Source organism: Trypanosoma cruzi, genomic scaffold (assembly GCF_000209065.1).
Source record: "Trypanosoma cruzi strain CL Brener 1047053517043 genomic scaffold, whole genome shotgun sequence".
Lineage (NCBI taxonomy): Eukaryota > Euglenozoa > Kinetoplastea > Trypanosomatida > Trypanosomatidae > Trypanosoma > Trypanosoma cruzi.
In genome coordinates this window covers 173,704-186,565 of record NW_001849528.1, presented here as the reverse complement: position 1 = coordinate 186,565, position 12,862 = coordinate 173,704, and the positions used below count along the sequence as shown (strand labels likewise).

The window sequence follows — 12,862 nt, the reverse complement described above, 5'->3', positions numbered from 1 at the left end:
TGGTTTTTTGTATCGACGATGTAAACGAAGGGCCAGTTGCATTTTTCCTTTTAAAATCAAAGTGTGAAGACATTTTTAAAGGGCGAAAAAGCAGGTGTTTTACCTCTGGGAAACATAATTGGGAGAAAATGAATGAAGGATCTATTTCACTTTGCGTTATATATATATATTATTTGGGTTGCATTGGGAAAAAACAAAGAATGTTGAAGAGTGGACACTTGCCAGGGAAGAAGTGAATAATAATCTTATAACGAAAATATTTTCTTTTGGTTCATAGAAAAAACCGAATAAAAAGGTCTTTTTTATTAGAGCAAGGGAAATGCTAAGGGGTTATGCAGCGGGGGATGTTCTCGAGAAGGTTTTGCATTCAAAGAGTTATCTTTTTGTGTGTGTGTCATCTGACGCAATTCTTTTGAGAAAACAAGCCAATTTGCTGTGTTGTAGGAATAGGAAAGGTGTAATTATTAGTTTGGGTGCTGGAGCCGTTATATTGTCAACAGATAATAACGATTTTGACAATGTTGAGGTTGATGATGATATGAACGATGAAGAAATTTAGTTTAAACCAGAGGAAAAACAATGGCATTAAGAAAACCGAAGAATGGATGGCATAGTGAGGTGTTGGAAAGAAATAAAAGGTGCTTTTTTTGTTGTTGTTAGTTTTTTGCTTGTTCATTTGTTGCTTTTTTGATATTTTATGTACAATAGAGATGTAAATGATTTTTATGAAATTTGGGAGATATTCTGTTTTTAATTAGTATTATGCTTGTGGGGCAATTGATGCTCTTGTTACTTTACTATTATTATTATTATTATGTTTGTCTATATAATTTTTTAAAATTTGTTTTTGTATTTTTCCAAGGCTTTTCCATAGTGGTTTAATAGCCACACATGCCTCCCAAGAGACCAGTTCTTGAAAATCTACGGATAGATCCTCCAGAGAAAACGGTATCGATTACAGACACATTGACCTTAGTTGTAAAGGGTGATGGGGGTCTTGAAATGCGTGTGAAAGAAAGTTTTATAGCTTCTGGTCCAGCGTTTCCGGCGCAGGCCGCAAAACAAAAGGATGACAAAAATGATGTGAGTATGGAAAAGATAAGGTTTGAGGATCTGCGTACGTGCCAGGAGTTGGGAAAGGGGTCTCAGGGAAGGGTCAGACTTGCTCGACATCTTCCTACCGGAAAAAGGTATGCAGTGAAATATATTAGGTTGGAAGAGGACACAGATGGTATGCGTCAAGCCCTTGAGTCGGAATTGCGGCAAGTGAAAGCTTTGATGCACAAAAATCTTGTAACTTCGCATGAAGCGTTCTTCAGGGATGGAAGAGTTTATATTGTGCTGGAATATATGGACGCTGGGAGCATTGCCGATGTGCTCAGGCGTCATCCTAATAATTTCAACGAAGTGATGTTAGCATACGTGGCGAGGGAGTTGCTTCAGGGATTGGAACACCTTCACGCTTCAAAAGTAATTCATCGTGACATAAAACCTGTAAATGCTCTTGCAAATTCGAAAGGCGAAGTTAAAATAGCGGATTTTGGTGTCGCAAAAAGGTTTTCTGGTGGAGATGTAGAAACACTGTCCGCTCAAGGATCGCTCATATATATGAGTCCCGAGCGAATTCAAGGTCAACCGTACTCCTTCAACAGTGATATATGGAGCGTAGGGTTGACAATAGCAGAATGCGCGTTGGGGACATATCCTTTTGCGTCGATGAAGCATAGCCTATATGATCTTATGCAAGCTATTGCTACGAGAACCGCAAGGGTTGATTGGACAGCTGATGGCCGTGAGCACAGCTCTGAGCTTATTGATTTTGTCGATCAATGCCTCCGTCCTGTTAGCTCACGACCGACAGCTACTGAGTTGCTCCATCATCCGTTCATTCAAAAGGCAGCGAATGTGGATCCTGCCGAGGCAGGAAGGTGGTTCGTTACTCAATCCTAACTTTAATACTTGGTGGGAATTTGTGAAAAACTTCCTTCTCCAACTCTTTTTGTCTCTCTTTATCTCCTTGGTACCAGTGTTGCCGCGTGCTGTTGTTGAATTCACTGTTCCGTAGTTTGGCGACTTTATTTATTTATTTTTTTTTTTTTTTTTTTTTTTTTTTTTTTGCATTGTTTGTTTCTTTGTTTGGCTCTCCTTGTTTTTGTCTTTTCTGAAGTTGACTGAATCACCTTTTTTTTTGCCAACGAAAAAGTGATGCCACCAAAAGAAAACAAAAAAAATTCCAAGTCAGACAAGGATCTTCAGGATGATGAACAACAGTTAAATGAAGATATTGTAAAAATGGGCATACGCTTGTCTGCCCTAAAGGCAGAATATGCCGGACACCTTGAGGAGATATCCGGTTTGAGACGAGAGAAAAAAGAGCTGGAGTTTGGTTGTGCAAAATTTGAAGATGACCTTCGTCTTGCTACATTGAATAGAGTAGATGTGCTAACCGATTTTGTGCGTCAATACAAAACAGAGGAAGATGAAAAAATACGCACCTGTACAGACCTGGATGAAACCTTAAACCGTCTCGAGGAGGAAAAAATTAGGCTTACTGAAAAGGCCAAAAAGGCAGAAACAGAACACGAAGACGCTATCAATGCAATGAAAACAGAGTATGATTCTTTATTGGCTCGTATAGATGAAATGGAAAGGGAATTCAGCGTTCTCATGGAGGATACTCGATCTAGGATGCCCTATAGCCAGTCAGCACCTATTTAGCTCCTTTAATAAAAAGAAGTGAGGCTTTAAATCATTTGCTTTACCTTTTTTTTTTTTTTTTTTTTTTTTTTTTTTTTTTTCTTTTTTTTTTTTTTTTTTTTCTGTCTGTGATTAAACCGCATTTCTCGAAGCATTTTCCTTTCGAATGATATATTTGGGCATTCGTTTGTTTGTTTGTTTGTTTTTGCTTAGTTTGTCCGTGTGAGCCTAAATAAGTATATATTCAGGCATATGCATACTAACCTTGAAGAAAATGCAAACACTGTTTGGCTGCCCGTCCATTTTGATACACACGGAGTCGCGTCTTATGAGGCCGAAGGCCATGGGGCGGGCGGCCTTGACTGCGTTGGGGAAATGCAAATGGACTGGGAAATGGGCAATTCCCTTCATTTTTGTGGAAAAGATGCCGAGTTATCTCCTGTCAACTTCCCTTTTTTAAGTCACCATCACAAAAGTTCAAGGGTGACTGATTGGGAGAAACTTTTTCAGATTGAAAGCGAGTTGCAATACCTTGGTGAGGAAGTGGGTTTTTTCCTTCAAAAATTAGGTCGCTCTTCGGTGGGTGAGGATTCTTTGGATTCCGTGGATGATACTGTTGAACTGGGGGAGGCTCTACAGATGGTGGAGAGTCGGCTAAATAGTATTTTTGCGGGGTGCGATGACTCGGGTATGAGTCAACGATTCCTTAGCAAGGACGCGCTTCACAAAGCAACGGACTGTAGCCGCGCCTTGATGGCCTACCGTGGGGTGGCAGAAGCTGCTGAATCAATGAAGAAATTACTCACCGGTGTCTTTAACTGTAGAGTTTTTTTGCCTTTTGGAGCAGATGCAATGAAGCGGGCTGGGGAAGTCTCATTGCTCCTGGATGACATGGAAAAAGTCCTTGACTCTCTGGAGGCCAGAGTGGAAACACTGAGGGAATTATCAGAGACAAGACTAGACGTTTTGAAGAGAGGTTTGGATGATCTTTCAAAATGACCTTTTTTTGATGTGTGTGTGCGTGTGTGGATTTGTTTCTTGGCTCTTCATTCTTCTCAGATAACTTCTCCTTCTTTCTGTTGTGATCATTTTTCATGGTCCGAACTGGTTTCACAGGGGATCTTCTTTTGTTACTTTTCCTTTGTCTTTTTCTTGGCGTTTTTTTTTTTTTTTTTTTTTTTTGAAGCTTTGTTTTTTGTTTGTTTGCTTTTGTTTTCTGTGCGTGTGGGCAGAGGGAGTTGTTGTTGTTGTGTTACTTTTTTTTTTGACAGTAAGACCAAATGTTGGAGGAAGACAAGGAGGCAATCCGTAGGATGAAAGCCGATTTTGAGGCCATTGCAGAATTAACGGAAAGTGAGTTTAAGTTAAATACGGGGTTTGCAAGACGCATGAATCACTACAGCGCCGTCTACACGGCTGCAACACGCACCACGAATATGCGATCTTTTTCGGACGCCTTTGGTTATTACGTGGATGAACTTCTCTACACAGACTTTCAAGAGATGCTGACACGATATCTGTTGAAGTACCGTGATTTGCAAGACTCTTCACAGATGCGGCTTTTTGTAAAAATTTTGAAGCTGTGGAATCACTACAAAGTGCTGATGAAGTGGAACATGAGGGCCTTTGCGTACCTTTCGAGATTTTATATTGTCAACTGTTCAAAACCTTCCCTGCAGCAGGTTGCTCTAAACATATTTCTCGAGCAAATATTAAAAAAGAATGTGCACGTTATTAGTCGAGTAACACAAGATCTTCTTTGTTTGGAAAGAAACGGTGAAAGCGTGAATCGTGATCAAATTCGAGGCGCCATTGAGTTAATGTCTTCCGTCAGTGTTGAGAAGAAGGATGAAATATACACAGAACAGTTTCTGAGGCCTTACATGGCCTTGACGAAGAGCCATTACGAGGGGCTTGTTACTGAATGGAGCAAGTCATTTGCCCCTTCCGAATTACTGCGACAAATAGAACAGGCCCATAATGAAGAAAAGGCTCGATGCATGTGTTACTTTTCACCAGATGACCGGAAAATAATCATGACACACGTCGAGGAAGTGCTGCTGGAGTCTCCAGCAACGGTGGAAAAGCTTCTAAAGTCTGATGATGGTTTTGTTGCTGCGTTAAGGGGCCGCGATGAAGCTCTCCTGGAAAAGTACTACAATTTGCTGTCATGTCGGACCAAATGTCTTGCGTACTTGTCAAATTTAATGCGAGATGAAATTATTGCGGAGGGAAAAGAGCGATTGCTGCAGCATGATTCCCAGAAGAAAGAGATGGACTTTCGATCTTGTGTTGGGGATATGCTTCAGTTACAGGACGACTTTATGCAACTTCTTGCCCGTTGCTTTAATAGCAATGCCATTATGATGAAGTCCATGAGGGAGGGTCTTGAAAAGGTCTTCGGTGGCAGTGTTCATGCGTCAAGGGGACCGCAGCGGTCTGTACCATTTAGTGAATTGCTGGCGTACTACGTCGATGCCGTTCTTCAGGGAAACGAGGGCTCCACGGTTGAAGAAAATTTAGAGAAGGCCGTTGCGGCTCTTGCTTACGTGACGGATCGAGACACTTTCTTGGCGCATTCACGTGAACTGTTGGCTCAAAGAATTCTTTTCCCGCGTAAAAAAATGGATGAAGCTACAGAACGATCTCTTATTCAACGTATTAGTCAGCGCTGCGGTGTATCAAGTACGAGCTATCTCGAAGGAATGCTTCACGATGTTGATATTGCCGAGGGGTTTGGGGTCACCGAGAAGCTTGAGGCTGTCGGCAAGGCTCCAAATTTTGCATTTAGTGTCCTTGTTTTGAAAAAAGGGATTTGGCCTCCACGGATTCAGGGTGAGTGCTTTGTGCCACCCCGCGTGATCCAAGAGAAGTTGAGTGCATTCCAGAAAATTTATCTCGAGGGGACAACTGGGCGCGTCCTCACCTGGTCTTACTCTAACAGTAGTGGAGATGTCTGTGCGGTGTTTAAGAAGGGTGTCAAAATTCTCTCCATGACCGGCATACAGTGCTGGGTCGTGTTAGCATTTAATGAATTGAATGAGTTGACCCCAAATGATATGATGAGCCTCTTTGGCATGTCTTTGGAGGATGCAAAGCCCGCTTTGCTCCCTCTTTTGAAGTGCTCAATCCTCCGTGGGGAGTCCGACGCTACCACAATTCAGCCGCAAGCGAAATTTTTTATTAATGAGGACTTCTCAAGCAAATGGAAAAAAGTGCGGGTGCCCATGCCAACTTGTCGGCGTGATGGCCTCCTCCATGGCGAGGAGATAGCGAAGAAAATTGAAGAAGATAGGAGACCCGCGATCGACGCTTGTTTGGTCCGAATTATGAAGAGTCGTCGTGTCTTGAGTCATTCAAGTCTTGTGGAAGAATGTCATCAAAAGCTCTCACAACTGTTTTCGGCCGATCAAAAGTTGATCAAGCAACGAATCGAAGAGCTTATAAGAAAAGAATACATTGAACGCGATCATAAAAATCCCTCAGTGTACCAATATACAGCATGATCATGTATAAATATTTTGCTTTATTTAAAAGAAAATGGAAAAAGGAGGGGAAAAGAAAAGAGGAAATGCACATTTTTTTTTATATATATATATATATATAATAATAATAATAATAATATTTGTCTGTTCGCTTTTTTTCTTCTTCTTCTTCCCTCTTTTTAAATGGGGATTTTGCACACCGACGCATTCATACCTTGCAATGTGTAATCATGTGCATACATGTATGTGAAATTATCCAAGCAAAAATAAGTAGATGTTTTGCTCTTGTTGTTGTTTTTGCAGATTAAATGAGGCTTTTTATAGAGGATGTGCTGGTGTTGTTTCCCTACGAGTATATATACCCGGAGCAGCTTGAGTACATGACAGAACTCAAGAAGGGCTTAGATCAAGGCGGGCACATAGTCCTTGAAATGCCATCAGGAACGGGAAAAACAACGACGCTGCTATCATTACTTATAGCATATATTCACTATCACGCGGATGAGAAGCGAAAAGTCATTTATTGTACTCGAACCGTTGAAGAAATGACAAAGACGATGGGTGAACTTCGCAAGTTGCTTGAACTTTGGAACACTGATGAATTGGGGTCGAATAGACCGCTACGAGGACTTTGCTTAACGGCAAAAAAAAATCTCTGCATTGAAAGCACTGTAGCCTCACAACGTTACCCGGAAGATGTAGATGCGGGATGTCGTAGTCTTACAGCGCCCTGGCAAACAAGCAACAGATGTGCCTACTTTGACAACCTGGAGCGTATTCCCTTTGAATTGCCTCCTGGGGCGTATTCCGTGGAAGATTTAAAACAGTTTGGCGAAGCCCATCAACTATGTCCGTATTACTTGGTGCGAAAGGCATTGAGGGTCGTTGATATAGTGGTTCACTCTTTTCTTTACATTGTGGATCCTATTGTGGCTGAGGTAACCAAAGGGTACTTCAATGAGAATGCAATTGTCGTCATGGATGAGGGGCACAATGTGGATGATGTTTGTATTGAGGCCATGTCCCTTATCATCACAAAGGAGGATGCAGCGCAAGCGAAGGAGAATGTGAAACTACTGAATGCAGCTGCGGATCATCTTAAAGCGACGAATCGACAACAATTGCAGGATGAATATGACCGTCTCGTGAATGGTCTGGCGATGGTCGAAATGGCTCGCTCTGTGGACAGTATGATGATGCCTGTTCAAGCACCTAGTATCCCATCCGAAATTGCTGAGGAAGCCATTCCAGGGAGTTTGCGACAGGCCAACCACTTCTTGTCGTTCATTCAACGTCTCGTGGATTTTACGCATCGTGTAGTCTGTAGAATTTCTCGCACTTACGTGGCGGATCCCTTAACATTCCTATCGAAAGTACGCGATGAATGTGCTGTGGATATTCGTCATTTCAGGTACCTGACGGAGCGTCTGAAAGTGTTAATGAATACGCTTCAGATTACAAATTCACACAAATTCCGTAACGTTTCCTTGATTGCACAAATGTACATGACTCTCTCCACTCATTATACAGACGATCGGTATGAAAAACCGGGATTTGTGGTTGTTTGTGAGGCTCACGATCCGACGAGACCTGCTGTGCCAGATCCAGTGATTCGTCTTGTTTGCGTAGATGCCTCGTTGGCCCTACGTGAGGCTTTTTCAAAGTATCGAAGCGTGGTGTTGACTTCGGGGACACTTTCTCCGTTAGACATTTACCCGAAGATTCTTGGCTTTACCCCTGTAATTGCTAAATCCTTTCAAATGACCTTAAGTCGAAAGTGTATAGCCCCGGTGGTAGTGACGCGTAGTACGGAGAGTGTCAACATTACGATGGAAGAAATTACCAGTAGTTTTGTTGTTCGTACTAATCCCCTTGCCCAAGATATCGTCTCCTCCGCCTATGAAGATCTCTTACGGGGTTTAGGCAAAACCGTGCCCGATGGTATTGTCTGCTTCTTTACAGGGTATCAGTATATGGGGGAGGTGCTTCTTGGATGGCATCGGTCTGGATTTTTGAAGGAGTTGGCGCAGTATAAACTTATCTTTATTGAAACCCAATCGGTGGAGGAGACATCCATTGCATTGGCAAACTATAGGCGAGCATGTGACATTGGCCGTGGGGCTATTTTCATGGCTATTGCTCGAGGTAAAATTGCCGAAGGAATTGATTTTGATCGTCACTATGGAAGAGCCGTCGTCATGTTTGGGGTTCCTTTTTTGCCACCAAACGATGAACCTTTGAGACAACGAATTTATTGGATGGAAACATGTCTTGGTATTCCTGGAAATGAGTATCGGAACTTTGATGCCATGAGGCAGGCGTCACAATGTATTGGTCGGGTGTTACGAAACAAAACGGACTATGGAATGATGTTGCTCGTTGATCGACGTTTTGCATTGAACGACAAACGGAAAAAGCTACCTATATGGATTCAGCAATGTCTAAAGGAGAACACAAATCTTAGTGTGGATGCAGCGATCGCCGTTGCGCGCGGATTTTTTAAGGAAATGGCGCAGCCCTGGGAACACAAACGAGATCTGGGAACTACTCTCTTTTCCAAGGAAACCCTCGCACTTAAAGGATTTCTAAAACCCTCGAAAAGATCCGTCCCTTGCAGAGTGACAGAGAAATGCAGCAATTCCGCTGAGGAATTGGTCCACGGAGAGGGGGATGTCATACGTGCGGTAAAGGAGCCAGAGCATAGGAAACGACTTCGGGGATAATAATAATTTATTTTTTGTTTTTAATACTCAATAAATGTTATTTAAATATTTAAATACTAAAAAAAAAAAAAAAAAAACAAGAGGAAATGGGCTGCTAAATGGAATGCTTTCTTATTCTTTTGTGTCTATGAATGGGTAAGATTTTTGAAATGGAGGTGCTTCAAGAAGGGCTTTTTTCATGGACTGCCGTTTACATGGCTGTGACATTCCCTGCCTTTTTTATGGGTCTAAATTTTATTTTTGGAGATTGCTTCCTAAACGAGGTTTTTGCCCACAACCAATACGCTGGCAGTGGCACTGGAAAGGGATACCATTGGCGTCTTGAAAGAATGCTCATTCTCTTTGTTTTTGGATTGTTTGTTTGGCAATACTACACCTATATGTTTCAGGCTCGGAAGGACTACGTGGAATTTTGCAACCCTCCTGTTTATCTCTGTCACTACTTTGTTTGGTTAGTATGGAGAAAAGGGAGCTTCCCATGTGGTTTGCTTGGGGATTGCTCGCTGGATGATATCTGCTTCCTTGTCCTATGGTCACTCCACGTAATTCTTTACTTCTATTCTGTGACGAGTGTTCCTCAGGTGGGGAAAAAGACCTCCAATAGTTCATTTTGCCGAAAGTGTAGGGCGTACGTGGAAGGCATGGATCATCACTGCTTCATTATTGGCAACTGCGTTGGATCAAAAAACAGGAGGTTATTCTTATGCTTACTAGCCGTCTGTGCTCTGAATATGTTTTTTTTGCTTCTCATGCGCGGTGCTTGGGCATACGCGGTGGGTGGTGTTTTTATATTATTAGGATTGTTATTGGTGATATGCGTTACTGTGGTAAGCTCATGCTTGCTTCTTTTTCAGTTTTGTCTTCTGCGGAAGGATAAAACCACGCTTTTGTTTTTTAAAGAAGAAAGGCAATTGCATCAAGGCTTCTGGAGAACTCTTGTTGATTTGATACGGTAGTTGAGTCCTGTTATTTATTTGTTTTTGCTGTTGTTATTTGTTTGTTTCTCCGTTTTCTGTGCCTTGGGCAGCATGGGGGGAAAAGACATCGATTTGTTTGTAGTCTCTCCCTCTCTCTCTCTCTCTCTTTCCCCGCTGTGTATATGTGCGCACTGTTTGTTTGTATTATTATTTTTTTCTTTACTAGTTGTGATTGCTGCCGCAGAAGTGATGGAAAGAAAAACATAGCTTACAAAATGGGTTGAACTTGATGCTGCTTTCTTATGAATTCTTTTTTTTTTTTTTTTTTTTTTTTGCGTTATTATTGCCGTTTTTGGTGGAAGGGTCAAATGCCGGTGCGGAAGAGGCAGCGTCGGGACACTGTTGTCACAGAGGCAGGGGCGGTTGATGAGATTGAAGAGAAAGATAAGAATGTCATGGTCCGCCTTGTGGATGAAAAAGGCGTTTTGACGGGGGCGCAGCTTCTTCTGCCCGTAACAGCGACTCCGAAGCAACTGGACGAGCTTTTATGCTCTATGCTGGATGAGAGTGCACGCGGAACTCCGTACGCTTTTTTTATCGACGGGGATCAGGTGCATGACAGTGTGCGCGACTCGCTTTTTAGGAGGCAGCAGGAGGCCTTTGTTGATAAAATGATGAAGGAAGGAAGGCGCTTCAGGCAACAAGACGTGAGTAAACTGGAGTTTGAGCTTCCAGAGGAGACTGTTGTGGATATCCAATTTAAACCGCAGGCAAAATTTAGGGTGAGACCAGTGACACGTTGCACTGGAGCACTTGAAGGGCACAGCGAGGCTGTGCTTGTGGTTACTTTTTCACCGGACGGCGAGGCACTAGCAAGTGGAGGAGGCGATAAGGAGATACGAATCTGGGATGTTTATACATTAACCCCCACGGAAGAACTTAAGGCGCACACCAGTTGGGTGCAGGTGTTGTCGTGGGCCCCGGATGGGAAGCATCTCGTAAGCGGAAGCAAAGATGGCACTATTATTGTTTGGTCGCATGATGGCATGTACGGTAACTTTAAAGGGAAGCGACACAAGGCCCATTCAAGTTATTTATCGCACATTTCATGGGAGCCGTTGCACAGAAACATTGATTGCAATCGGTTTGTTTCGGCTAGTAAAGACACAACCCTAAAGGTTTGGCATAATGTGACCGGGGTTCAATTTTCTCTCTCTGGGCATCAGGCTTGTGTCACCTGCGTGAAGTGGGGTGGTGAGGGTTTTATCTATTCATCCTCTCAGGATCGCACTGTCATTGTGTGGGATGCCTCAAATGGAACCCCGCGCCATATTCTTCGGGGCCATGCTCACTGGGTAAACTTTGTCGCACTCAGTACAGACCTTGTGATTCGGACAGGTGCATTTGATCACGAAGAAAAGAAGTTTGATTCTCGTGAGGAGATGCAAAAATATGCGGAACGGAGATATCAGGAGGTGGTGACGCGTTTTGGCTATCATGAGCGTCTCATAAGCTGTTCAGACGACAACACCATGTTCTTGTGGGCACCGCAAGAGCAGACTACTCCATTGGGGCGATTAACGGGTCACCAGGGAGCCGTGTTTCACATCCAGTTTAGCCCCGATGGAACTCTGATCGCTTCATGCTCCGCTGATAAGAGCGTCAAGTTGTGGAACGCCGCGGATGGAAAGTTTATTACGACGTTTAGGGGGCATGTGGCTCCCGTGTATCACGTGAGCTGGAGCCTCGACTCCCGTCTTTTGGTCTCTGGTGGCCGCGATTCCACCCTAAAACTTTGGTCCGTCTCAAAACGGGAGTTGGTGGAGGATCTTGCGGGCCACTGCGATGAGATTTTCTCAACCGACTGGAGCCCCGATGGGCAGCGGGTTGCAACGGGCTCAAAGGACAAAAAAGTTCTCATTTGGGTTCATTAAATGCGAGTAGGCCATACAAATCCACATGTAACCCTATCCGTCGGTCTGCGTGTGCGTGTGTGTGTGCGTCTGTCTGCCACTGAAAATAAATCTTAAAATAAATGAAAATATGAGAGAGAAGTGGGAGGACCGCCCTTGTCTTGCTGCAATAAACATATTTACTTTTGGTTACCCCTCTTTCCTTCTCCTTTTCTCTCTCTCTCTCTCTTTTCATTTCTTTTTTTTTTTTTTTTACTTTTTTCTCTTTCTTCTTTGGTTGGTTTTCTCCCCTTCTACGCACCTGTCTCCGTGTGTGTTTCTTGTCGAAATGCGGAATAGAACACGAAGTGAGCACCACGGACATGACGAGTTTAAACAAAAGCGAGACGCAGAATATCTCTGCCGCCGAAGAAAAGGTTCCAAGTAATCTTCCGCAATGGACGAAAGGCAACTATGAAATTAACTGGGTGGCCGTCGCCGTTTTGGCTCTACCTCCCACGATGGTTTTTGCGGCCATTTTGGCGGGTATTCCCCTGCTTCCAAAGACTCTTGCGGTAGCAGCATTTTTCTATGTGTTCAACGGCATGATTGGTATTACACTTGGTTACCACCGCCTTTTTTCGCATCGAAGCTTTGTTGCGCACCCGATACTTCAGTGGATTTGCGTATTTGCTGGTGCGGGTGCTTTTGAAGGCTCTGCCAAGTGGTGGGGCCGCAATCACCGCATCCACCATCGCTACGTGGACACCCCTAAAGATCCATACGATGCCACTCGTGGGTTTTTTTTTTCCCATATGGGCTGGATGGTCATGAAGCAAAATTATGGCCTCCTTGGGAAAGTTGACGTGTCGGATTTTAAGTACAACATCATAATTCAGTTTCAGCATCGCTACTTCTTCAGAATTGCTATGCTGTCCGGTATTATTCTCCCAACGCTGATTTGCGGCCTTGGTTGGGGCGATTGGCTCGGTGGGTATTTCTATGCAGGACTCGCGAAGGTGGTGTTTGTGCACCATTGTACCTTTTTCATCAACAGCCTGGCCCACACGAGCCTTTTTGGTGCGGTGAAGAATTACTCGGACCGTAACACCTCTCGTGACTCCATGGTCTGTGCCACTCTTGACGTT

At 43.5% G+C, this 12,862-nt stretch overlaps 8 protein-coding genes across 8 annotated transcripts, besides 25 other annotated features; all 8 read left to right on the top strand.

The window, feature by feature from the left end:
• Positions 1-3,879: a sequence feature (heterozygous, Esmeraldo-like haplotype).
• Positions 799-843: a sequence feature (AT_rich).
• Positions 892-1,950, top strand: Tc00.1047053511075.60 (protein kinase, putative; the record flags this gene model as incomplete). The annotated part of the gene is made up of 1 exon (XM_802296.1): positions 892-1,950. The coding sequence occupies one exon, from the start codon at positions 892-894 to the stop codon at positions 1,948-1,950; it is 1,059 nt and encodes a 352-aa protein (XP_807389.1).
• Positions 2,075-2,117: a microsatellite.
• Positions 2,206-2,718, top strand: Tc00.1047053511075.54 (hypothetical protein, conserved; the record flags this gene model as incomplete). The annotated part of the gene is made up of 1 exon (XM_802297.1): positions 2,206-2,718. The coding sequence occupies one exon, from the start codon at positions 2,206-2,208 to the stop codon at positions 2,716-2,718; it is 513 nt and encodes a 170-aa protein (XP_807390.1).
• Positions 2,764-2,819: a microsatellite.
• Positions 2,880-2,902: a microsatellite.
• On the top strand, positions 2,950-3,696 carry Tc00.1047053511075.50 (uncharacterized protein; the record flags this gene model as incomplete). The annotated part of the gene is made up of 1 exon (XM_802295.1): positions 2,950-3,696. One exon carries the CDS (start codon positions 2,950-2,952, stop codon positions 3,694-3,696), a length of 747 nt encoding a protein of 248 aa, XP_807388.1.
• Positions 3,856-3,879: a microsatellite.
• Positions 3,880-4,111: a sequence feature (haploid, non-Esmeraldo-like haplotype).
• Positions 3,978-6,203, top strand: Tc00.1047053511075.40 (cullin, putative; the record flags this gene model as incomplete). Its single annotated transcript, XM_802294.1, has 1 exon — positions 3,978-6,203. The coding sequence occupies one exon, from the start codon at positions 3,978-3,980 to the stop codon at positions 6,201-6,203; it is 2,226 nt and encodes a 741-aa protein (XP_807387.1).
• Positions 4,112-5,713: a sequence feature (areas merged during assembly that could not be assigned to a particular haplotype. This can correspond to areas where the two haplotypes were merged or to regions with more than two copies in the genome that were merged during assembly.).
• Positions 5,714-5,872: a sequence feature (areas merged during assembly that could not be assigned to a particular haplotype. This can correspond to areas where the two haplotypes were merged or to regions with more than two copies in the genome that were merged during assembly.).
• Positions 5,873-7,546: a sequence feature (areas merged during assembly that could not be assigned to a particular haplotype. This can correspond to areas where the two haplotypes were merged or to regions with more than two copies in the genome that were merged during assembly.).
• Positions 6,275-6,300: a sequence feature (AT_rich).
• Positions 6,301-6,321: a microsatellite.
• Tc00.1047053511075.30 (TFIIH basal transcription factor complex helicase subunit, putative) lies at positions 6,491-8,905 on the top strand (the record flags this gene model as incomplete). Its single annotated transcript, XM_802293.1, has 1 exon — positions 6,491-8,905. One exon carries the CDS (start codon positions 6,491-6,493, stop codon positions 8,903-8,905), a length of 2,415 nt encoding a protein of 804 aa, XP_807386.1.
• Positions 7,547-7,868: a sequence feature (haploid, Esmeraldo-like haplotype).
• Positions 7,869-8,408: a sequence feature (haploid, non-Esmeraldo-like haplotype).
• Positions 8,409-9,811: a sequence feature (heterozygous, Esmeraldo-like haplotype).
• Positions 8,902-8,982: a sequence feature (AT_rich).
• Tc00.1047053511075.24 (zinc-finger multi-pass transmembrane protein, putative) lies at positions 9,037-9,861 on the top strand (the record flags this gene model as incomplete). The annotated part of the gene is made up of 1 exon (XM_802298.1): positions 9,037-9,861. One exon carries the CDS (start codon positions 9,037-9,039, stop codon positions 9,859-9,861), a length of 825 nt encoding a protein of 274 aa, XP_807391.1.
• Positions 9,812-10,236: a sequence feature (areas merged during assembly that could not be assigned to a particular haplotype. This can correspond to areas where the two haplotypes were merged or to regions with more than two copies in the genome that were merged during assembly.).
• Positions 9,965-9,992: a microsatellite.
• Positions 10,125-11,756, top strand: Tc00.1047053511075.20 (notchless homolog, putative; the record flags this gene model as incomplete). Its single annotated transcript, XM_802292.1, has 1 exon — positions 10,125-11,756. One exon carries the CDS (start codon positions 10,125-10,127, stop codon positions 11,754-11,756), a length of 1,632 nt encoding a protein of 543 aa, XP_807385.1.
• Positions 10,130-10,156: a microsatellite.
• Positions 10,237-10,837: a sequence feature (heterozygous, Esmeraldo-like haplotype).
• Positions 10,838-11,223: a sequence feature (haploid, Esmeraldo-like haplotype).
• Positions 11,224-11,280: a sequence feature (heterozygous, non-Esmeraldo-like haplotype).
• Positions 11,281-12,012: a sequence feature (areas merged during assembly that could not be assigned to a particular haplotype. This can correspond to areas where the two haplotypes were merged or to regions with more than two copies in the genome that were merged during assembly.).
• Positions 11,945-12,010: a sequence feature (A-rich).
• Positions 12,013-12,862: a sequence feature (heterozygous, Esmeraldo-like haplotype).
• Positions 12,098-12,862, top strand: Tc00.1047053511075.9 (fatty acid desaturase, putative; the record flags this gene model as incomplete). The annotated part of the gene is made up of 1 exon (XM_802299.1): positions 12,098-12,862. A coding segment is annotated over one exon (765 nt), but the record flags the coding sequence as incomplete, so codon positions are not given.